Source organism: Onychostoma macrolepis, chromosome 14 (assembly GCF_012432095.1).
Source record: "Onychostoma macrolepis isolate SWU-2019 chromosome 14, ASM1243209v1, whole genome shotgun sequence".
NCBI lineage: Eukaryota > Metazoa > Chordata > Actinopteri > Cypriniformes > Cyprinidae > Onychostoma > Onychostoma macrolepis.
This window is the reverse complement of record NC_081168.1, coordinates 31,026,105-31,050,662: the sequence shown is the minus strand read 5'-3', so window position 1 is coordinate 31,050,662 and position 24,558 is coordinate 31,026,105. Positions and strand designations below refer to the sequence as shown.

General features: G+C 38.2%; 1 protein-coding gene across 1 annotated transcript; it reads right to left on the bottom strand.

Moving 5' to 3' along the window:
* Nucleotides 1-277: 277 nt before the first annotated feature.
* Nucleotides 278-22,831, bottom strand: myot (myotilin). Its single transcript, XM_058798158.1, has 16 exons — nucleotides 22,581-22,831; nucleotides 20,859-20,911; nucleotides 20,559-20,706; nucleotides 19,256-19,312; nucleotides 19,032-19,173; nucleotides 18,632-18,655; nucleotides 18,431-18,550; nucleotides 17,904-18,060; nucleotides 11,497-12,228; nucleotides 10,234-10,480; nucleotides 9,756-9,793; nucleotides 9,325-9,460; nucleotides 5,783-5,990; nucleotides 3,614-3,779; nucleotides 2,230-2,363; nucleotides 278-878 (listed from the first exon to the last, which is right to left on the bottom strand). The coding sequence occupies exons 2-16, from the start codon at nucleotides 20,864-20,866 to the stop codon at nucleotides 748-750; spliced, it is 2,448 nt and encodes an 815-aa protein (XP_058654141.1). The 5' UTR covers nucleotides 20,867-20,911; nucleotides 22,581-22,831; the 3' UTR covers nucleotides 278-747.
* Nucleotides 22,832-24,558: the final 1,727 nt, after the last annotated feature.

The following is a 24,558-nucleotide window of genomic DNA, read 5'->3' as shown; positions in this document are numbered from 1 at the left end:
AAGAAAAAGATGTTACATTTATATATTAAATGTTTATGTATGATATGAATATAAATATATACATGTAAATATTTTCAAAATATATGCTGTATGTGTGTGTATTTATATATACAGTACATAAATAAAATACATGTTAAAAAATATATATTTTGGATGCGATTAATCGTTTGACAGCACTAATATATATATATATATATATATATATATTAGTATTTAATACGTAAAATAATTTTCTCATTTGAAATGGCAGGAGAAAAAAACACCTCGGAGATAAATGTATAGTATTTTCACAAAGATCTTTACTCAAATGTTCATCTTGCATCATATATAACACAAATGATATCTGTGTTGAGGACCGTAATCAATACATTTGACCAAATCCTTTGTACTAGTAACAAAAATTCCAACAAATATCATTTTCAGTACATATATACGATCATAATGTAGTTCTGAGTGTATCAGTGACCGCACTGCACACATATATTGAGAGACATACAGCAATCAAAGCGTTAGTCTAACAAACAATAATTAGATGCATTGTTTTCCCTTGTACTGGGTGTCATAAATATGCAGCTTTATGAAACTGGTAATCCGTTTCCAAACAACACATGAGAGCTTGTGCTCCAGTAACGTTGTGCTGGGATGATAAACTCTTGTCCAGTCCAACAGTGGCACTGGCTAAAGTGTGTCTGACCCATAATCTGCTGAACTGGCTCATTTACACCGAAATATAGCACAGAAAAGCGTCTACAGCTCTTCGCTCTCGTACAGCGGGGCGGTGTGGTGAGGAACAGGCTCGGCGCTGCGTGTGGAGAACTGGCTCAAGATGGGAAGGGTCTTCAGCGTCCGGACAGGAGGAGCAGACTTATTCAGCCGAGCTGCAGGGAGACACGCATTTAAAGCTGAGAGACTAAAAACAGTAAATGAGCAAATTTGGGTCAACAATATCTGATGAGCTGATATCGTGTTCATTAGTGACAAAAGTGTCCTGTATGACATGCATATCAAGATATTTTAAACTCATTTGTACATTGTTATACATGGGTCAAAGATGAAAAAGGGTTTAAGCATAAAAACAATTAGTGTAATACTGCTTTAAAATGTTTTTCCCCCCCAAAAAAAAAATTTAAAAAGTTTTCTGTTTAATTTAATTGCATTTTTGTTTTTGTTTTCCTGAGCAAAAAATAAATGTCATACATTTTTCCCTGATTTACAGAAATGTCATTCAGTGTAACAATCTTGTCAGGCATATTTACAACAAAAATTAATTTATGACACATTAAAAAACTAATTACTTTCACTACTAATTTTTTTAATTTGCCCATTTGTCAGTAAGAATATTTTTACTCATTTAAAACAATAAAATGTAATATGCTCCCTTATTCTTTTATATATTTTAATATGTACAAGTCAGAATAAGCATGCTGTTTGAATTTTTACATAAATATTGTGTTACACTGAATGACAATGTAACATTTCAATTCAAAATTCAAAAATATATAAATTTACAGCACATTCCTACACACTTCTCTTATACATTCATATACTCGTTAACCCCTCTGGTATTTATTTCCTGTTAACCACTTTTTAAATACAGACCTAAAAATGAAATTTCCGGCTTAAACGGTCAGAAATCTTGAATGCTTTGGTTTAAAAAAAAAAAAAAAAAGTTTAAGTTTATTACAATGAAAAAAAAAAAATGCACAAAAACACCATTTAAAAATTTTATAAGTATATATTTTCAAAATCATGTTTTTTTTCTGTAAAGCTGCAAGAAAATCAAAGCCGTAAATCTAAACAAGTTGTGTTCCAAATTTGAGTTTGATATTGCAAAAAATGAGCTTTCGGTCAGTTTTTGTTTGTTCGGTCGTAACAAACATTTCCACTGGATGAAATTCACTTCCCGTTCATTTCCTACAGCGCTCATTTTTGACTGCGAACAACATGGATTGCGAAAAAAATGTCCAATTTCTATTAAGACCATTTAACTTTTTCCAATCATGTTTTTTTTTTTTTTTTGTGTGTGTTAACTTTAGAACAACAACAACAACAATTATAATTTTTTCAGTCAAAAATGACCAAACAACACCAGAGGGTTAACTTTATGAATAAAAAATATAAAGTTTTATAATGTCAATGCATCTAAATGCAAGTTAGGAAGAGTTTTCAGCAAAAGTCTAAACAAACAATCTTCACTCACAAACAAGCAAACTGAGCAAGCGCACTTACTGGCCACGTCTAGCCTGCTGTTGCATGTGGACATGCCCGCTTCATTAATGGCAGACACTGTGTACCAGCCTGCGTCAGACTTTATCACCGGATCAATCACCAGACACTGCTTTCCTGAAGCGTCCTGAGAGAGACTGACACCAAACACACCAGCATCACACAACTACAGACTACAGTAATGACGCTGTTTTTAACGAGCTCGAGGGAGAATCGCATGGATCATGGACATTTCTGCAGTTAAAATATATGAGTGTGTTTTCTAAAGCTCAGTTCTTCAGAAACAGTGAGAGTTTGTCATGTCTGTAGTGCTCTGGATGCTGAACCACACAATTTCACAGAGAAAAAGTGTGAAGATCTGTGAAATAACCATTTTAGAATGAATTTTCCTTGTTTTTGTCGTTCCAAAATATGACTTTCTCTGTGGAAGTTACTGCGCCAAATACAGCGGGTAAAATAAGTATTAAACACTCAGTAAATATATTTCTAAAGGTGCTGTTGACTTGATATTTTCACCAGATGTCGGTAACACCCAAGTAACTGAAAAGTATTGAGCTACTGAAATGTATTGAACACTAAGTACGGAAGGCTTTGTTGGTAACGAGCGCTTCAGGACGCTCCTGCAGCAGAAACTAGCAGCATGCGTTGCTCAGCTGTGAGTCTGTCTTCAGATCTTGAAGGATCTGTGGGTCTCTTCTCTGAACTCTGACCTTTAGTTCTTATTTTCTATTGGATTGAAGTCAGATGATAGTCTGGCCGTTCTAGCAGCTTTATTGTCTTTCTCTGAAAGCCGTCGAGAGTTTGCTTCTGTGTTTGGGATCATCTTCATCATCCTGGTTCTGTAGCTGCTGGGACTGAAGCTAATATTCATTTCCACTGACGAGGGGCAGGATTGCTTTAATTACTGATAGATTTCTGATGGTGTCTTGGCTTTCCATGCCTTCTTGCACCTGCCTTTCTTCATGTGTTCAATACTTTTCCTCTGTGTCTTTCCACTTTATCACACAGAACTTCATTTCTGAACTTCTTTGTTTTGTTTTCTCTGTATGTATGGATTGCTTGGGTTATTAGCAACATCTGGTGAAAATATCAAGTCAACAGCAGCTTTAGAAATATATTTACTGGGAATAATGGTGACGTGTTCAATACCCATTTTTCCCGCTGTATATATATATACACACGTGTTCTACGTTAGGCTAACTGAGACTTGTTAAAGCACTTGCGTATCATTGCTCTTTTGTTGATTTTGATTGCTTCTATTGTCCTCATTTGTAAGTCACTTTGGATAAAAGCATCTGCTAAATGACTAAATGCAAATGTAATATGATATTATAGTCTGTGAATACTATGAAACATGTGGGATCCCCAGTGCATGATGGATGCAGACCTCATTCTCCTGGGGTCGACGCGCAGCATCTCCTTGTCTTTCTTCCAGTAGATCTGCGGCGCTGGAGACGCCGTCACCTTACACTCGAGCCGCACGCCGTCGCCCTCCAGAACCCGCGAGTTCCTCATCTTCACCACAAACGAGGGAGGACAGAGCTGCTCCTGAGCTGAGGACACACGCAGAGCAAACACAGTCACATCAGCTCCGTCTCATGAAAATGCGTATAAATAGCACGCCAAATAAAAACCAAAACTCGTGGTATTGATACGCAAAAATGTACTTTACCGTGCATATGATACGAAATTTGTTGGCGTGCATATGATACGCAGTTTTCGCATGCATGAGATCTACCCACATCCCTACCCTTCGCATATCATATACATGCCAAAGTCAATTTTTGCGAATGCTGAATGTTTTCAACTGTTAATCATTTAAAGCAGGCAGGGTTAACCTTACAGTAGCGCTCAACACTGATTACTGTCAGACTTTCAGAATCCTTCTTCACTTAAATTAAGATTATACTAATTTAATTTTAAAGCACAACCACCACAAGATCAGACTTTAGCACCGCTTCTTATTTTGAGATCATTTTGAGGTTAAATACAGATTTGAAATCATAAAATATTCAGACGTAAACCCCTTTTGTAATCGTTTTCATAAGTAACTGTAATTTACACTTTTTTTTTTTTTCTGGTAACACTTTATTTTAAGGTGTCCTTGTTACACGTTATTTGTACTTACTATTATAATAACAATAAGTTAAGTACTTAAGTAGTAAGTACATGTAGTTAATTAATGTTACGCTACTTAAATGAATAATTACACTGTGACAAGGACACCTTACAATAAAGTGTAACCTATTTACTCAGTAACTGTAACAGATTACAATTGTAATTCCGTTACGTGTAACTAGTAACTCTGCCCACCATATGCAGAAGCACATCTTTTTCCATCTAAACATTTAAATGTGGTTATTCTCTCATTCAGCTCAAAGTTAGCCTTTTCAGAGATGACTTTTGAACTTGGGAGCATGCATGCACTCCTCATTCTGCACCAACTTCCACAAAATGTCTAGCTCCACTGATGTTGTTGGTGATGGCAGCTTCAGGCATGCAGATTTGGTAATTATAGATATAGTTTGCCATGCCAAAGTATTCATGCTCAGTTTTTTTTTTTTCCACATTTTGTCATGTTGCAACCTTATGCTAAAATGTTTTCAATTATTTTCACATGAATCTACACTTCACTCGATGCTCCATAGTGACAAACAAAAAACAGATGAGTGATAACTTAAATTTATTAAAATGAAAAGGCATAATTACATTGCTTAAGTATCTATGACACTTAAAATTTAACCAAGCAGCTTTCCCGTTTTTTTTTTTTCTGGATCATCTTGGAGAAGTTGGATTGGACTTGGAGAGTCTTTTATACCCAATCATGTTAATGACCTGTTGCCAATCAACCTAATTAATTGCAAAATTCAATTTTGCAACTTTGTTGAAATGTGTCGCAGCCATCAAATTCAAAATGACCTGTTTTCCTTATAATGGTATAATTTCTCAATGTTTACATGGTAACACTTTATTTCGATAGTCCACTTTAGACATTCTACTAACAGTAAGTAACTTTGCAACTACACGTCAACTAGCAGTCACTAGATTATTAGTAGACTGTCTGCTTAATATCTGCTAACACTTTATTTTGATGGCTCCACAACATACTGAATTTGAGAAACTTTGCAAGCATATGTCAACTTATTCTACTAACCCTAAAGCTACCCTACTGAGAGTTAGTAGACATGTAGTTACAAAGTTACTTATAGTTAGTAGAATATCTAAAGTGGACTATCAAAATAAAGTGTTACCTAAACATTTGATACATGTTTTCTGTGTTCTATTGCGAAAAAAATATGGCTTCATTAGATTTGCAGATCATTGCACTCTGATTTATTTACATTTTACACAGTGTGCTTTTTTGGGACAACTTTTTTGGAAATAGGGTTGTAGATTGCTGTGATTTTTTTAAGCATTTTAGCATACGGTTGCGATAGGACAAAATGTGGAGAAAATAAAATACTTTCACAAGGCACTGTATTTAAAATAAATAAATAAATACAACAAAAAGGAAACTTTATTCTTAACATTATCCAGGTAGCAGAAGATTGCTCACCCATCACATCCAGATGCAGGGAGAAGTGGCTCTCTCCGGCACGGTTCTTCGCCACACATTCATAAACACCTGCATGATGAATAGTCACGATCTCAATGATGAAGGAGTGCACGCTCTTCTCACACACCAGCATCTTATGATAATCATCGGGTCGGATGAGTTTCCCATCCAGATACCAAGAAATATCTGGCGTTGGCAAACCTACAACCTGCAGAAAAGAAGGAAAGAAAAGCAAAACTTAAAACAGCTAAAATGTTGGTTTGTAAAGATATTACTACAACTGTATTTATGCAAAAAATTATTCATTAACTCTGGACTCCTATTAACTAGGGTATAATATTATTTTCTGCATCAGGTTATAAATTATGTGTTTTTTTGTGGACTGTTTAGTTTTGTAGGTTATACTGCCCAGGACAGCTTCAATAATATTTCATCTTAAGATGGCCAGAAGCGTTGGAGTAATACAGTGGGGCAAAAAAGTATTTAGTCAGCCACCAATTGTGCAAGTTCTCCCACTTAAAAAGATGAGAGAGGCCTGTAATTTTCATCATAGGTATACCTCAACTATGAGAGACAAAATGAGAAAAAAAATCCAGAAAATCACATTGTAGGATTTTTAAAGAATTAATTGGTAAATTCCTCGGTAAAATAAGTATTTGGTCACCTACAAACAAGCAAGATTTCTGGCTCTCACAGACCTGTAACTTCTTCTTTAAGAGGCTCCTCTGTCCTCCACTCGTTACCTGTATTAATGGCATCTGTTTGAACTCGTTATCAGTATAAAAGACACCTGTCCACAACCTCAAACAGTCCAACTCCAAACTCCACCATGGCCAAGACCAAAGAGCTGTCAAAGGACACCAGAAACACAATTGTAGACCTGCACCAGGCTGGGAAGACTGAATCTGCAATAGGTAAGCAGCTTGGTGTGAAGAAATCAACTGTGGGAGCAATTATTAGAAAATGGAAGACATACAAGACCACTGATAATCTCCCTCGATCTGGGGCTCCATAAGATCTCACCCGTGGGGTCAAAATGATCACAAGAACTGTGAGCAAAAATCCCAGAACCACACGGGGACCTAGTGAATGACCTGCAGAGAGCTGGGACCAAAGTAACAAAGGCTACCATCAGTAACACACTGCGCCGCCAGGGACTCAAATCCTGCAGCGCCAGGCGTGTCCCCTGCTTAAGCCAGTACATGTCCGGCCCGTCTGAAGTTTGCTAGAGAGCATTTGGATGATCATATGGTCAGATGAAACCAAAATAGAACTTTTTGGTAAAAACTCAACTTGTCGTGTTTGGAGGAGAAAGAACACCATACCTACTGTGAAGCATGGGGTGGAAACATCATGCTTTGGGGCTGTTTTCTGCAAAGGGACCAGGACAACTGATCCGTGTAAAGAAAGAATGAATGGGGCCATGTATCGTGAGATTTTGGTGAAAACCTCCTTCCATCAGCAAGGGCATTGAAGATGAAACGTGGCTGGGTCTTTCAGCATGACAATGATCCCAAACACACCGCCCGAACAGCGAAGGAGTGGCTTCGTAAGAAGCATTTCAAGGTCCTGGAGTGGCCTAGCCAGTCTCAGATCTCAACCCCATCGAAAATCTTTGGAGTCCGTGTTGCCCAGCGACAGCCCCAAAACATTACTGCTCTAGAGGAGATCTGCATGGAGGAATGGGCCAAAATACCAGCAACAGTGTGTGAAAACCTTGTGAAGACTTACAGAAAACGTTTGACCTCTGTCATTGCCAACAAAGGGTATATAACAAAGTATTGAGATGAAATTTTGTTATTGACCAAATACTTATTTTCCACCATAATTTGCAAATAAATTCTTTAAAAATCCTACAATGTGATTTTCTGGATTTTTTAGTTTTGTAGGTTATACTGCCCAGGACAGCTTCAATAATATTTCATCTTAAGATGGCCAGAAGCGTTGGAGTAATACAGTGGGGCAAAAAGTATTTAGTCAGCCACCAATTGTGCAAGTTCTCCCACTTAAAAAGATGAGAGGCCTGTAATTTTCATCATAGGTATACCTCAACTATGAGAGACAAAATGAGAAAAAAAATCCAGAAAATCACATTGTAGGATTTTTAAAGAATTAATTGGTAAATTCCTCGGTAAAATAAGTATTTGGTCACCTACAAACAAGCAAGATTTCTGGCTCTCACAGACCTGTAACTTCTTCTTTAAGAGGCTCCTCTGTCCTCCACTCGTTACCTGTATTAATGGCATCTGTTTGAACTCGTTATCAGTATAAAAGACACCTGTCCACAACCTCAAACAGTCCAACTCCAAACTCCACCATGGCCAAGACCAAGAGCTGTCAAGGACACCAGAAACAAAATTGTAGACCTGCACCAGGCTGGGAAGACTGAATCTGCAATAGGTAAGCAGCTTGGTGTGAAGAAATCAACTGTGGGAGCAATTATTAGAAAATGGAAGACATACAAGACCACTGATAATCTCCCTCGATCTGGGGCTCCATAAGATCTCACCCGTGGGGTCAAAATGATCACAAGAACTGTGAGCAAAAATCCCAGAACCACACGGGGACCTAGTGAATGACCTGCAGAGAGCTGGGACCAAAGTAACAAAGGCTACCATCAGTAACACACTGCGCCGCCAGGGACTCAAATCCTGCAGCGCCAGGCGTGTCCCCTGCTTAAGCCAGTACATGTCCGGCCCGTCTGAAGTTTGCTAGAGAGCATTTGGATGATCATATGGTCAGATGAAACCAAAATAGAACTTTTTGGTAAAAACTCAACTTGTCGTGTTTGGAGGAGAAAGAACACCATACCTACTGTGAAGCATGGGGTGGAAACATCATGCTTTGGGGCTGTTTTCTGCAAAGGGACCAGGACAACTGATCCGTGTAAAGAAAGAATGAATGGGGCCATGTATCGTGAGATTTTGAGTGAAAACCTCCTTCCATCAGCAAGGGCATTGAAGATGAAACGTGGCTGGGTCTTTCAGCATGACAATGATCCCAAACACACCGCCCGAACAGCGAAGGAGTGGCTTCGTAAGAAGCATTTCAAGGTCCTGGAGTGGCCTAGCCAGTCTCCAGATCTCAACCCCATCGAAAATCTTTGAGTCCGTGTTGCCCAGCGACAGCCCCAAAACATTACTGCTCTAGAGGAGATCTGCATGGAGGAATGGGCCAAAATACCAGCAACAGTGTGTGAAAACCTTGTGAAGACTTACAGAAAAGCGTTTGACCTCTGTCATTGCCAACAAAGGGTATATAACAAAGTATTGAGATGAAATTTTGTTATTGACCAAATACTTATTTTCCACCATAATTTGCAAATAAATTCTTTAAAAATCCTACAATGTGATTTTCTGGATTTTTTTTCTCATTTTGTCTCTCATAGTTGAGGTATACCTATGATGAAAATTACAGGCCTCTCTCATCTTTTTAAGTGGGAGAACTTGCACAATTGGTGGCTGACTAAATACTTTTTTGCCCCACTGTGTGTAAAACAAATGCATGCAGGGTGTATTATTATATCAATGAATGATAACTACCTTAAAATCAATCCTGCAGAATCGTCCCTCTTCAACAGAAAGATCCTGCGGCACTTGTATAAAACGAGGAGCAAAACACTTCTCTTGGATGGTCGAGGCATCTATACCGTCTTCTCCGGGACGATTCTTTCTGGACCTGTGCAAGAGAAGGTGGAAATGAACTGAATGGGACAGCAATTCAACAAAACAAACTCAATAATCAACGTTTACACAAAGCAACACAGGCAGGGCTCACAGCATTAGACGATCACCCACAACAAGCACAAAGTGTCTGTCTTAGATGGTGTCACTCAGCGTTTGATGCATTCAGTTATGATAATTCACTAATTAACTCTAAAATGTGTCAGAAGTGTTAGGTGTACATGCACAATAATAAGATGAAAGCTGAGACGAACTCCAAACTGATACTCCTAATGCAAAGAGACATTTACCATATTCCTCCAGGCTGGAGACCTTCAGGAGAGCCTGGCTGTTAGAATAGTGCATAACATTTGCTTGAATAATATTACAAAACATGATAGACAGACAGACAAAATAAAGGAATTGAGGCCTTCGTGCATGTGCACATGTGGTAATATTATAATAACAGCATCATGATGAATAGGATAGCTGCAGAGCACATGGGTTTTGCTCATGCTATTTTAGGCCTGTGGACAGACTGTTATCTGTTTGGTCTGGCTTTGAAAAATCCTGGCAGCTATAGAGTGATGGTAACAAATGGGAATAAAGTATAGCTGCATAAACTGACACTCTTGTCTCTTGATTACCGGGGGTTTTAGCATTACTTGTGGCGTTACTAATATGGCTATAAAGCCATGATCCTCTTGACAAGCTCTAACATAGTGACTCAAGGTTTGAGAAGGTATTCTGCAGTTGCATGAAACATCCAATAACTTAAAATGGCAATACCTGTGCAGGCTGGGAACTGAATGAATTTTCAAGGTCAAATACTGAGGCGGCATTATCGGCTCCCAACAATCTTCTCGCCATCCGCTCTTCGTAAGACATCTTCTGAAGGGTCCTCTGTTGAGGAGCTTTGTTCCGTAGCTTCTTTTCAAGGTCTTGTATGAGAGCATCTTTCGAGCCCTGAATATCTTCATCTGTGGCGCGAGACACTGGTCGGGAAACAGTCTTCTTCAAGATCGGCTTTGGCAAGCTGTGAAAACAGCCCATTAGAAAATTGTATTGTTTAAGCGTTTCTCTTTTAAAGGAGTAGTTCACTCAAAAATGTAAATTTGCTGAAAATGGGATTCCAAGATTAGGTTGAGTTTGTTTCTTCATCAGGTTTGTAGAAATGTGTCGCTGCATCAGTGTCTCAGCAATGGATGCTCTGCAGTGAATGGGTGCCGTCAGAATGAGAGTCCAAACAGCTGATAAACACACCACAATAATCCACAGCACTCCAGTCCATCAGTTAACATCCAAAAGCTGCGTGTTTGTAAGAAATAAATCCATCATTAAGATATTTTCATCTTCAAACTGTTGCTTCTGGCTAAAATACGAGTCCATAATCCATAATAACACTTCTTCCAGTGAAAAAGTGTTCTGGTCTGAATCAGGAGAGAAATCTGCAGATCAAGCAGCATTTACAGTCCAAAACAGTCCAAAACAGCTCTAAACAAATATGTGGCTGGATTTTGATGTGAGAGGAGATGGACTTTTTCACTGGAGGAAGCGTTATTATGGACTCATCTTGATGATGGATTTGTTTCTTACGAACACACAGCTTTTGTCTTCTCCAGATGTTAACTGATGGACTGGAGTGGTGTGGATTATTGTGGTGTTTTTATCAGCTGTTTGGACTCATTCTGGCGGCACCCATTCACTGCAGAGCATCCATTGCTGAGACACTGATGCAGAGACACATTTCTACAAACCTGATGAAGAAGCACACTCTCAGATGACCTGAGGGTGAGGACAGTTTCAGCAAACTTTCATTATTTTGGTGAACTGTTCCCTTTTAAGCTCTGAAGACATTGGAGATTTTAATCATTTTTCATATTTCAAAGTATTATTAACTTTAAGATCTTTGGCTTAAGTAAAAATCTCATTGCTTTTTAGAATAAACAACTAAGACATTAAAAAGGTCTAATTTTTTAGTTTTCTTTCCTGTAGGAGGATATAACCATACATTACAGTGTTTAAGATTAATGTCAGCCATAACACACTCACGTGTTGGGTGTGTAGTTCATGTGGGACACAGGTGGGGGCTGTGGGGGCTGTGGAGGTGGAGCGGTGGTTTTTGGAGTATCTTGAGATATCCGGGGTGGGACAGCTGCAGGAACGTGATCCAGCGACCAGCTTGGAGGAGACAGAGGCTGCTCCTGGGCTCTCGGTGTTGGGCTGGGTGACCGGGGGGAGCGCCGCGGAGATGGAGACTGAGGTAAGGACATGCATTTGGCCTGGGAGCTCGGTAATGAAGGCAGGACAGATGAGAGGAAAGCTGCTGATGATAGTTTCTCATTGTTTGGAGAGCTCCGTGGTTTAGGAATCAAAGTCATGCTTGAGCTCATGGAGGTTCGAGCGGGTCCAGGCTGAGGAGGGCTCAGGAACGGAGCAGCTGTTGAAGCCGGGGGACTGAGGCTGTTGGGTTTGCTGATCTCGCTGTCAGGTGCATGGAAACTGGGCAGGGACTGGATGAAATGGCGAGGACGCTCATAGTTAAAGGCACTGGGGGGGTACAGCGATGGCGAGAAGGTGGGCAGATCAGCCACGTTCATGGCGCTGCCTCTGGGCTCCACTGGTTTACTCAGCTTGCTGGTGGGAAGGAATGGATGTGGGAGACTGTTTTTAACCCCCTTTGCTGGAGGATCAGGTTCGCTCATGGAGGAGATCTCTGCAGCTTCAGTCACCTGGCTGGCAGGAGCCTGTTTGCTCTCCGTGTCCACAGGAGACTCCGGCACCCTGTTGGAAAAGCATATTTAACTTGGGTTACTCAGGCTAATAGGTAGTTCAAAAAAGGTGTTCACACTGATGATTTGCAGTCAAGTGAATGAATTCAAACAAAAGAGACGAAGATATTAGGCCAATCCTGGTCCTGGAGGGCCAATGTCCTGCAGAGTTTAGCTCCAATTTGTCCCACCATACCTGCCTGGAAGATCTTAGCCATCTTGAAGAACTTGATTACTTTGGTTCAGGTGTGTTTAAGTGGAGCTGGTGCTCTGCAGGACAGTGGCCCTCCAGGAGCAGGACTGGAGCTCCCTGCTTTAGGCAATGTGACAAAGTTAAAGGGGTCATGACATGAGAAATCAAATTTGCCTTGATGTTTTGGCATTTAAGAGGTCTCTGTACCATTAAAACATCCTGCAAGTTTCATAGCTTAAAACCTCCTCCTCATTATAAACAAAGCATTTATTTAATCAAGCTCCAAAAACAGCTTGTTTTGGATCCAAGGGGCAAGGTGTCGTCACCTGGGTGCTGTCGTTTACATAAACACACCTCCAGAGCAACACATCGACGAATAGTCTTCTTCTAACGATAGGCCCCGCCCACCTCAGTCGCTAACAGCTGACACTTGATCACGCTGAATGTGAGTGTCAAAAGCAAATAGAAATTACAATCACTGCTATCTTGTCTACACTGGATGCATGTCTATACAGATGCGTGTTCCTTTTCTGACATAGTCCACCGCTCGTGTCAGTCGTCAATCGAACAAATGTAGTGAAAGATCGCTCGCTTTGACGCGTTTGGTTTAAACATCTTGTTCACATCTTTGTACAGATATCAGAAATATCCCAGAATAAGGAAGAAGTGGATAGTTTATTTTTAATGGCACGCCGGATCGTGTCAGAGGATTGATCGGAGCGTTTTGTTTTGTAAAAGAGGCACAGTGCTATGGAAATTTCACAAAGAAACATTTGTTGAAAGATGAAGCGGTGCTAGATCTGACTGCAGCTGCATCACAAACCGTAAGCAGATGATTTAATAATGCTTTGTCTGAAATTACCGTTTTATTTTATGTCGTCAAAGCACACACATGCAGTAGCGAGGGGGCATTGATACTGTTTCCTATGCAATTGCGTTAGCCAATCATAACAGTGGCCGATTACTGGCAAGCCTTTAAGGACACACCCCTTAAAAACAGGTTGTTTTAGAGAGAGAGTCAGAATGAGAGTTGAAAATAATCATTTTTCCCACATATTTATTTGTTTTTTTTGTGCAAAAAACATTATTAACATTATAATGCGCAATATGGTGGAATAGTCCCACCTTCTAAATAAAAGAGCCAATCACTGATTGGTAAAGTCATTGCGTCACTGCAGCAGCTGTTAGAAGCTCCGGTTCCCATAGAAACCTGAGGCTAGACCAGCGGATGCGCATGTGCAGTTTTAAACACATTGGAACTGCGCACAGTGAATTGAGAATGCTTTTAAATGACCATTCTCTTCCATTTGAATTGAACTTGTAAATGCAATCAATCACGTGTGGAGGTGGGTGCAATAATAAGGATGCTAAAGACTGTAGGCCAAGGGAGTGAGGTAGGTTTACCTACACAACTATTACTAACTGGCCTCCGTTACACAAACCAGAGCCAAAGAAATTCATATAAGCCTAATAAGTGTGATTTAAGCCCATAAAAGCCCAATAAGTGATGTTTGTCAAGACGTTAAAGGCCAGATTTACTAGACAGGGCAAAATATCATGAGAATCCCGTGAAAGCAACAATGGGAGTGGAAAGTGATCTACTGTGATCAGCTGATCTACTGACCAAGAGCAAATTAAAGAGCACAGACGTAGCCAGATCATTAAATGACCAACACAGTCTATCAAAAAGCAGTGCAAAATTCATTTGCAGAGTTCAAACTGGGTTAAGACTTGCTTTTTTTGGCATTAAATAATGGTGCAAATACCAGTAAACTGACAAACGCAAATCAAATTGCATGATTCATTTAAATACTCTCCTCACATAAATGTTGTGTCTGAGAGGGAAACTCCTACAAATGCATATACAACAAAGTCAGCTGCAAAAATAACTGTCCATGCCTCACGAATTGTTCACAGCGTATCTTTAGTAAATCCTGACAGAACGAGTAAGTTTCTGCATTACCAAACGGATACAAAACTGAATGACTGATTTAGACAGGTACAAACACTTAGCCCCGCCCCAAACTCACGCCATTGGTGGTCTCAGTGTTGCAGTGTCATGCTCAAACAAACAGCAATGTTATTGTAAGCTTGATTGATGGCTACTCCCAGCAACTCCATGCCTCAAGAAGGGGAAACAAGGCTAAATAACACAGTAGAACACTAATGCGTTTATCTTTCTACATCACTAAAGTATGGTCATCTTTGTCTGTGTCAACATACACCTCTTATGTAAATGACCAATCATCGTATAGCACCTCACACACAAGCAACCTCAGAGCCATCATAAATTTCTGAAATCATTTCTTACTTAACCTAAAGAAAACTACAAAGTACATATTTATATATTTGTAAACACAGTCTATATGTCAATAATCTTTTTTACCCTTTAATGAACATGGCAGGGGTTCATAACTGCATACTGCTGCTGTGTTTCTGTGAGAGCCATGGCTAAAAAAAGTGTCATGAGGCCTGACTGACAGACGTGGCAGGTGCAGTTCATTTACAGCCACGCTGGCACTCACTTACCCTGTTTGGAGGTCATTGTGAAGAAAGACCGAGCTCACTAAATGTCATTTACTTCAGTAACAGTTCAATAACGTATAACAATGTATTTGTGATGGTAAAATCACTGCTCAACATCAAACAGGTGTATATATATATATGCATTCTTTTATATTCAAGCAAGGCATAAATATACAATAATATGCAAGCAAAATAGTTTTGAAATATAACAAGAATGGGACCAAATGTTTTAACAGTTGTGCAAACAGATCGGCAGCTACAGTCAAAAAGTGTTAAATTGTGGTTACTGTGTATAATGTTAGCACCATACCCTAGAGTTCAAAATTAAACTATCAGCATAAAATCTTGAATATGAACATGAATTTGAGAGTGTCTTAATATCTGATATGCCTCTTTTACTTTAATGACAGCAGCACTTGAGCTGTATGAACACATCTGATCATGTTCTCCAGGATGATTTGAGAATATTTAAAAGAACATTTTGTGCTTCAATGGAAGCAAAAATTGAAATATGACCGTCTGTAGAAAGAGGTTTACAGTCAAAATCATAGAAAATTTTTGTGCAGGTTTAAATTAAATGTTGAGGCTTTTACAGGATGAAAAAAAATATACTTTATCATAATACCAGGACCAGACGATTAACATAATAAATAGTTTAAAAGCCAGCAGTGCATACTGTACAAACACACAGCAGTGAGTGAAGGGTGTAAAAGCTTCAGTGATGGACACCGAGTCACACTGTATGACCTACAGGGGTCAAATTGACAGAATCTCGATTTTTACAAAGCAGAGAGGACAATTTAATTTACCTACTGAATAAAAAAGGCAAAATGACTGATCATGCATTAATAAAATGATTAAACAGATCAAGTTGCTAGAGCAGTTTTTTAGGTCATTCTGATTGCAATAAAGTGTAACAGATTATAATCCAGATTACTAATCTTGCACTTACCTGCTCTTTAAAATTAGTTTGCTAGCCAGTAAAATCAACTGAATGTAACGTTGGTTTGAAAGGTTGAAGGTGTAGAGCGATTCTCTGGCATCTGTTCTCTCAATGAGATACTGTCAGGCTGTTTATCTATGGAAAGCTATGTGAGCTATGAGCAGCAGACTCACGCCCCCACCATTCTTGAGGAACCACCCATTCAACCCACGGACAATGTATGGACACAGAATAATGAGAACATCTGAGCAAAAGTGAATAAATCTGTTAACTTGATTTATTCTTGTTGTCAAGACTAAAGGTGAATGCTGCATGCCTCAACAGCCAACTGTCGATCAGCTACATGATAGTTTTGGCTGATGCAAGTCAAATGTTGGAATAGAGGGCACATGCATGTAATTTATAAGGATCACCATGTCACAGTAATAGATAATCCTGCTTGCAACCTACTTGAAGCTATTGACTTTGACTACAAAAAGAAAAGAGGAATCTTCACAAAGATTATTCAACAGACTGAAATAGCTTTTTTAACCTTTTTTTATGAGCTCAAATCATGTCAGTGACACTACAACTCCAGGTCCATGTAATACAAATTTGGCTTAATGTACAGTAAGACATGTTTACTATTGTCTTTTTAGAGCTGCTTTACAGCAGAATTGAATTCTGTTCGCATCACTGAATCACTGTTTTCTCGTTTATCACTGTAAAGCTGTTTTAAAACAATCTGTATTGTATTAAGAACTATATAAATAAAGGGGACCAATTTTCATCTTCTACAGTATCCAGTGGTTGCCAACTTTACCAGAGGTATCTGTCTACCCACATATTAGTTGTGGTTGTGATCATTATCCTGTGTTCCCATTCTGATTACCAACCTTTGGTCTTTGAAACAATCTGTATTCCTGAAACTTTCCAGACATTGCTGGATCATTTTCATCCTCTGCCATTCTTTTTTTTATTATTACTTATTGGCTCTGTATTTCTGTGGTTCACTTACTGCCACACAGACAGAACAGAACTGCTAGAATAGGGAACAGCCCCTATTCGTCTACACCCATTATCTGTGGGGTACCTCAAGGTCCTGTATTGGGCCCTATTTTCTTTTCCTTATATCTTGTTATCAGTTGTTTGTTCTTAGTGTCTTAGTGTCATTATATAACACAATTTATCTGTGTGTAAGCACAATGTTTTTAAATCTGTTCCATAATTTAATTTGACTTGATTTACGGTTGACTTGAATGTTTTGATTTGTTACAGTATTCATGAATACATGTAAATATATTCAAACAAGAAAGTTCATTTACAAATAAAATGTTAATATAGCTAATATGATATAATCAAATAAACATATTTAAACAGTATTAAATGTTATCAATATTAAATAATTTAAAGAAACATTTTATAGTCATAAACATCCATTACACACACAAAACAATTGTCACTGTGCTGCACAAATAATCTGTTGTTTCCATTTGATCAAGCCACTCTCCTTTAAAACGTAGCAACCATGATGACGTTTTTCTCATGTCTCATGAATTTGCATGGCCTCTCCTATTGAACTCTTTTGTAAGGAAGCATTCGAGTAGTCCAACAGTGATTGATTTGACTCACATTATTCTGCTTCTATGAAATGATAATGAAACAATCACTAACACTGCAGTTATTCATCAATCACTAGAATGCAATCAAATGGCTTTCTCCACACTTCTGCCCTCTGTATCTGCCTTGTTTATTTTTTTCGGCAGAAGAAGTGCAGCTGTGTACTCATGCAGCTTAGTTAGCCAACTTTTTTCTTCTGGCCTTTTTGGCTTCCTGTACTTTCTGTCTGACAGCAAGGCACCAAGCAAATTCGTCATCTGCACCTGGACAGCTTCATATTTTTTTTGTAGATGTCTTTGTAGCATTACTATACTGTGTGTTTGTGAGCTTTCTGTGAATTTCATCCTATAGATTTTAACTCTCATCTTTGGACTACATGTTGACTTAACATTTTGGCAATGCCTGAAATATTGAAACATGTCCTTACCATGCTACAGGGGCGGCAGTCTCTTCCTCAGAACTGTCAGGCCATTCTGGAGGAGGAATTAGTGTGTCCTGTAGTAACAAGGGCGGGTCATCCGGCTCTAGTCCAGCTGAGCTTAGAGAGGAAGGCTCATCCTCCTCTCCAAAAACCTCCTCTAGGTCTTCAAAGAACAAAATCATATTATTAAATATTGTATTATTTTTCTTTCCCTCACCCTAGTATTTGTTTGCAAAATGGTGACAGCAAAAATTCTAGATAAAAAAAATAAAGACTAGTTCATTGGTAGGAATCTGCTGCCCTCTGTTTCTGTATTACAAATATTATTGGAGGTGGAAAGTATTATCAAATTGGCTGAAATATTTAATGTACAAACACGCAAATGGCAGAAAAAAGGCTATGCATCATTTTATAAAATAACAGGTCAGGTTACAAAAGTAATGTAAAATTAATGACTTAAATAAGACATACATACATTAATTTTGATTTATTTGTGCCATATAAGCATGCATAAAATCAAACAAGAAAGTTACCTGTATATACTTCAAGCATGGCACTACATGTTACTGTTCCAAACTGATTAGATGCTGTGCATTTAAATATTCCAGAGTCTTCTGGATACGCCTCTGTGATCACGAGGGTGCACAATTCCTCTATAATAAAACACAGAAGAATTAAAAGTCTAATAAGTCCATCCCCTCATGCACCATCCTTTGAGATAAATGTTTACTCACCAGGAACAGAAGCTGAACTTGCCTCTGAAAAAGGCAAAAATTACAGTAAGAAACCGTTTTAGTTCATTGGCTTGTAATGAAACTTGTAAGGTGGTCTTATGTCTATTATTGTTTTTAAAGAAATAGTTAAAATTCAATTTCTTGAAAATTTGAACCTATATGCTGGTAATTTTTGCATAATTTGTATCCATTTAAAAAAAAATGCATAAATGTCACTGACACCAACAAATCAGTTTTTGCATCTTTTTTGAATTCTGAATGCAAACTTCAAACTTGATCTTCACACAAAACTATTGTACGGCTTTAGATGACTTGGAATATAGTGCTGAAGTCGTAGTCCATAGGTGAGCTATTCCTTTAAACCACATGTAAAGTAATGCTGTAATCAGCTCTCACTCACTCTTTCTAAGAATGCGGAAGTCTGCCGAGTCGATGATCTGCTCGTTCTCTCTGAACCAGGAGATCTGCAGCGGAGGCGTTCCTCTGATCCTGCACTCCAGGACCACCAGCTGCCCCTTCACCGTACTCACATCATGAAGACACTGAGAAGACACAACCACACCGATAACAACCTCACCCTGACCCACTCACTTTAAGGTATACGGCATGTTATTGTTGCTTTACCTTGACAAATGTTGGAGACACTCCAGCAGTCCCTGAACCCTGGTTTGTGTTCTGAACCTGAACAAATACACAGAGCAACAAATGTGTGTTTAGGCTGGAAGTAACATACACATAGCACACACGGCCCACAACTCACTGCGCTTGGTTTAGTAAAAATGGTAGATATGTGTGAGATTGCTTTGTCACTTTTAAAATAAGTTTAATGCTTGAATGTGGTAAAAAAAAAAAAAATTATAATAATTTACTGTAATTCATACTTGCACAGTGAGATGAAGAGACAGGTGAGCTGGTTACACTTTCAGGGGGGGGGGAGGTACAAAAGCTACCACTGGGACCCCTAAAGGGTGCATTTTAATACCTTAAAGGCACATATTTGTACCTAAGTATGCATGTTCATACCCAGAGGCGGACAGTAGTGAAGTATTTTTACTCTGCTTTAAAAGTACTTTTCAAGTGTCTTTACTTTATCTGTGTTTTTCTTTAGAAAACTTTACTTCACAACATTCCAAAGCATAATATTGTACTTTTTACTGCACTATGTTTCATATTAAATATCATTTAATACATCTAAATCTATTAAATCATTAAATCTATTACTTTCTAGTAAAAGTAATTCATAGATTTACTTGAGTACAAGAAAGTACTGCATTTTTAATGTTCTTAAGTATTAAAGGTAAAACATACAACAACTTTTATTTATGAAATGTAGTGCAGTAAAAAGTATGACATTATGCTTTAGAAGTGAAGTAAAGTTTTCCGAAGAAAACACTCTGATAAACTACAGATACTTTTTAAATTTCCTTGAGTAAAGTAAAATACTTCACTACTGTCCGCCTCTGTTCATAACTAAATGGTACATTTTAGTACCTTTTGAACCTTTTGAAGCTTTTGTACCAGGACAAGAAAGGGGTTTGAGATATTAATAATCAGTGTCTAACCTGATCAAAAGGATTTATTTAATTTTATCACCTGTATAAAGACACGAATAGCACAATAGCAAAACGGACCTCTTTGGTCATTAACTATTAAATGCATCATTTCATTATGCATCTGATCATACGTAAGCAGAGTTCTCCTCATCAAAAACCCATGACTGGCAGATCAACATACTACTTTTAGCTCCAACATGACAGGAAGAGTAGCTGAGTAACATAAATTGAATGAACTGAAATGCGGCGTGTGTTCATGAGGATGCATGTAACTTTGTGAAAAATGGTTTGTGATTTGAAGGCACAATGTTATGTTGCAAAACTTGCCTACTTTTCAGATCCTGATGAAAAACTTGTGTATTTTTTGTTCTTACCATTTGAGGACTGATGCAGACAGGCTGTACTAAACTGGAGTGCCTCTGCTGTATTGTGGTCGAGGATGAGGATGAGGAAGAGGAGGAGGACGTGTCTCGGGAGCATGATGATATAGTGAGGGACATGGTGGAGGTTTTTTTCGGAATCCTAAAAGAGTTAGAACACAGCTGCATTATTTAATTAATTTCATTACGTTTATAATAAATGCCATAGTTGAGAACTATTTAGTGGCACATTTACATGTCATTTCGAATTTAAATAATAAAACTATATCTTTGAAAGCACGGTGTGTCTCTTACTGTGCCATGTTTCCTGTATCTCAGAAGAGTGTTGGTGAGCCCAGTAGGAGGCACTAGAAAATTCAAGAAAACAGAAATACTGAGTCGAGGACAACAGGAGGGCATGAGTGGTTCATTATGTTCATTTCTTTAAATAAAAGTCTCGCACACCTTTAATACACAACCATTATATTAAAATCTGAGAGCAAGAGTTACAATAAAGTTGGAAATGAGCACCACTGAATCTTAAGTTTCAGAAAAATCCTCCTCTCTTTTCTGCATTTCCAAACTCTTTTGCTTTAATTATTCTTGAGCAAGATTTGTAAACAGATTGTTGACTTTAGGTGACTTTATCCATAGCAATGCAATGAGTCTAACCCTGTACTCAACGAAACCTGAGCAGCTCCCTGGGCTAATTTGGTTGTGCCTTCAGTGTGTTGCATTTAGAAACACATGGTGTAGGATAAATCTTTCACCCTGCACTGGACTGGAAAGTGCCATCTCAAATAATAAAATATTACGAGTTTTTAAAAAAAAACATTTTATTAAACAAATAATCAGAAATGTGACCCTGGACCACAAAACCAGTCTTAAGTCGCTGGGGTATATTTGTAGCAATAACCAAAAATACACCATATGGGTTAAAATTATAGATTTTTCTTTTATGCCAAAAATCATTAGTATATTAAGTAAAGATCATGTTCCATGAAGATATTTTGTAAATTTACTACTGTAAATATATCAAAACAACGTTTTTGATTAGTAATATGCATTGCTAAGAATTCATTTGGACAACTTTAAAGGCGATTTTCTCAATATTTAGAGAACCTTCAGATTCAGATTTTCAAATAGTTGTATCTCAGCCAAATATTGTCCGATCCTAACAAACCATACATCAATGGAAAGATTATTTATTTTGAAAAATTGACACTTAAGACTGGTTTTGTGGTCCAGGGTCACAAATATTCCTCATCACTGTATCAGTTTGAAGTCATATTGACCACAAATCACACCTTGTGATTGTATAGTACTTTCACTATAGACTCATTCTACACTGAGGTATACCTTAAAAATAAAGGTTCAAGTCCAAATAAAAAAAGCATTTGCAGCCTGATGTCATAGTAAAAAAAAATTAAAAAAAAAATCCATTAATCCCACTACTTAGAAAATCACCGAAGTAATGTTGCGGTAAATAATCCAAGAGCAAATATGTGATGAAACATCAAGAACTCCAAAGAACCATATACAGTAGCAACTCCAAAACCCATACAGACAGATAAGAGCAAGAAAACCTGCTTAAACTGCATATGATCAACATATGTAACCTACATCAAAGGATGCATTCAAATACACTTTGTCTTTTTAGTACTGTAACGATCTGGATCACTATACAGTTTTGTAAATATTGTATTTTCTCAACAACAAAAACAACTAAAAATCATCTAGGATATATCTTTTGAAGAGTGGGGTGAAGTGCAGCAGCTATGAGCAGATGTCTCACTATCAGCATTAAAGCCAGATATATTTTTGGCACAGCATGTAATGTTTAGACATGAGCAGGAATACAAGGTCCTCTTGCAGCAACTCAACATATATATCTAAAATTACAGCAGAACCGCCTATGGGCTGAACACAACCAATGCCCTCCGTCAAAGCTACTAATTTGCCACCTCTCATGCTATGACAAACCATTTCTTTGCATGGGTTCCAGCAGTGCACCTGTTTCCCAACCTGGAGTCTTACCAGTGTATCCTCTTAGTGTGGAGAGCACAATTAAATCCACTGGGCTGACAACACCAAGACTGAAGGACGTTAGGAAGACCACCTTGTTGCACTCTTCCCCTCTCAAAGAGAGTGCACTGCAAGACTGTTTTGCCCCCCTCTTTGACTGGATGTCTTCTGCCCGGTAAAAGAAACGGAGAAGTGGGGACAGGCACTCAGACTGGGCTATTGGTAAAGAGATTCACTAGCTTGACTGCAGGTTGTCTGGGAAGGTATAAGGTGCAGAGTAAAGTGAGGAAGTGTGTTCAAATCTCATCTCACATTACAGTCTGTCCATCGCACACAGCTGACTCCACAGTAAACGGGTGAACCAAACACTCAGGTGTCAAATATAGACCACGCTCATGCACTCGGCCTCAGGGATGGAAATAGCTTGTGCAAGAAACTCTTCTATTAATCATTGTCCAGGAAGACTGGTAAGCTTAGTAAGTTACCACTATTACCAATTATGAAAGAAAAAATATAATGTGATATCGGAACTTCATTGATCCCCATTTTGGCATTTAACCTTAAATCGCTTTGTATGTTCCAGTCATCCATGCACGCGCACATCAGTACCAGTGTTGGGCTCGTTACTCAAAAAATGCAATATCTTTACTTCTTTCAAAAGTAATTTTATTACTTTACTTATTAGTTTCTGGCAACAGTAATTAGTTACACTACTTTTCTTTCATGCCTCACATAAGTTGCATATCTTCCCCATAAAACTCTTCCAAAATGTTACTAATAATATATTGGATCGCAGTCAGAAGTTATGATAAACGTGAGGTATTAACCTCATTAAACGTGTAGCTTGAAGCTAATTGTAGCTATAATTTCTCTGTTATACCCATAAACAATTATATTCCATGATGTATTTTATCAAAAGAAATCAAACTAGTTCGTAAGAAAATGTTTCAGTTGTTGGACTTTAAATCGGCGGGGGTTGAGGCATCAAATATAACTAAGTAACGAGCTGTTTTATGGACAGTAACTGTAATATTATTACTGAAATCTTATTTAGTAATTAGGGTAACACTTTATTTTAAGGTGTCCTTGTTACACGTTACATGTGCTTACTATTATAATAACAATTAGTTATGCATAATTACATGCAAGTAACCCTAAACCAAACCCTAACCATATAGTATTAATATTACTCAGTACTTAAATGTATAATTACACTGCAACAAGGACATCTTAAAATAAAGTGTAACCATAATTAGTTACACTTCTAGTTATTGCAAAAAGTTATATTATTACTGTAACTAGTTACTAGTTACTAGCCCAACACCGATCAGTACAGAATTTCCCGATGTATATGACTGATAAGTACAGTAAATAAAAAAGAACTAATTAGTCATTGTGCACCATGCACTTTAGTACGACACAAGACTGTGTTCCTGAAGACTGCCCCAGTGTTCCTGACTGCATCCGCTGCAGCTTCTCTCGTGGCAGAGGTGTCCAGTGCACTGACCCCTGTCTCCTGCTCGGCCCGGCTCCCAGGGTCTTCCCCCAGAGTCTCCTGTCTCTCCTCTGCCTGGATGTCTCTGTCATGTCCTCTGTACTGGTGTTTTGGATCCGTCCTGCTGCTGGTGTTTCAGGTGTCAGGAGCCTCAGTACAGCAGGGAGGGGTCACTGTTACACCTCCACCAGACTGATCTCTGCTCTCTCTCTCTGACCGCAGATCACAGGACTATTACCTGCTGACCTCTAGTCATCTTGATCTTAATCCTGTGGGAATCGGCCATGTCTGTAATTTGTAGTACAAATTCCATATTTCACTGAATAATAGGTCCTGTAATAATATTAGTCAATATTATAATTACAGTGTAATTATACATTTATGTTCTGAGTAATATTAATTAACTACATGTACTTATTTTATAGTTAGGGTTAGGAGTTACTTGCAATTAGCCTAGGTATATTTTATTGTTATTATAATAATAAGTACATGTAA

What these genes read in the sequence shown, in the direction of transcription:
- myot (XM_058798158.1), bottom strand. An exon ending in ATGAACTACACACCCAACAC is followed by an intron (nt 10,481 to 11,496) that starts GTGAGTGTGTTA and finishes CTGTTTTCACAG; the next exon opens with CTTGCCAAAGCCGATCTTGA. An exon ending in CAGCAGGCTAGACGTGGCCA is followed by an intron (nt 879 to 2,229) that starts GTAAGTGCGCTT and finishes GTCTCCCTGCAG; the next exon opens with CTCGGCTGAATAAGTCTGCT.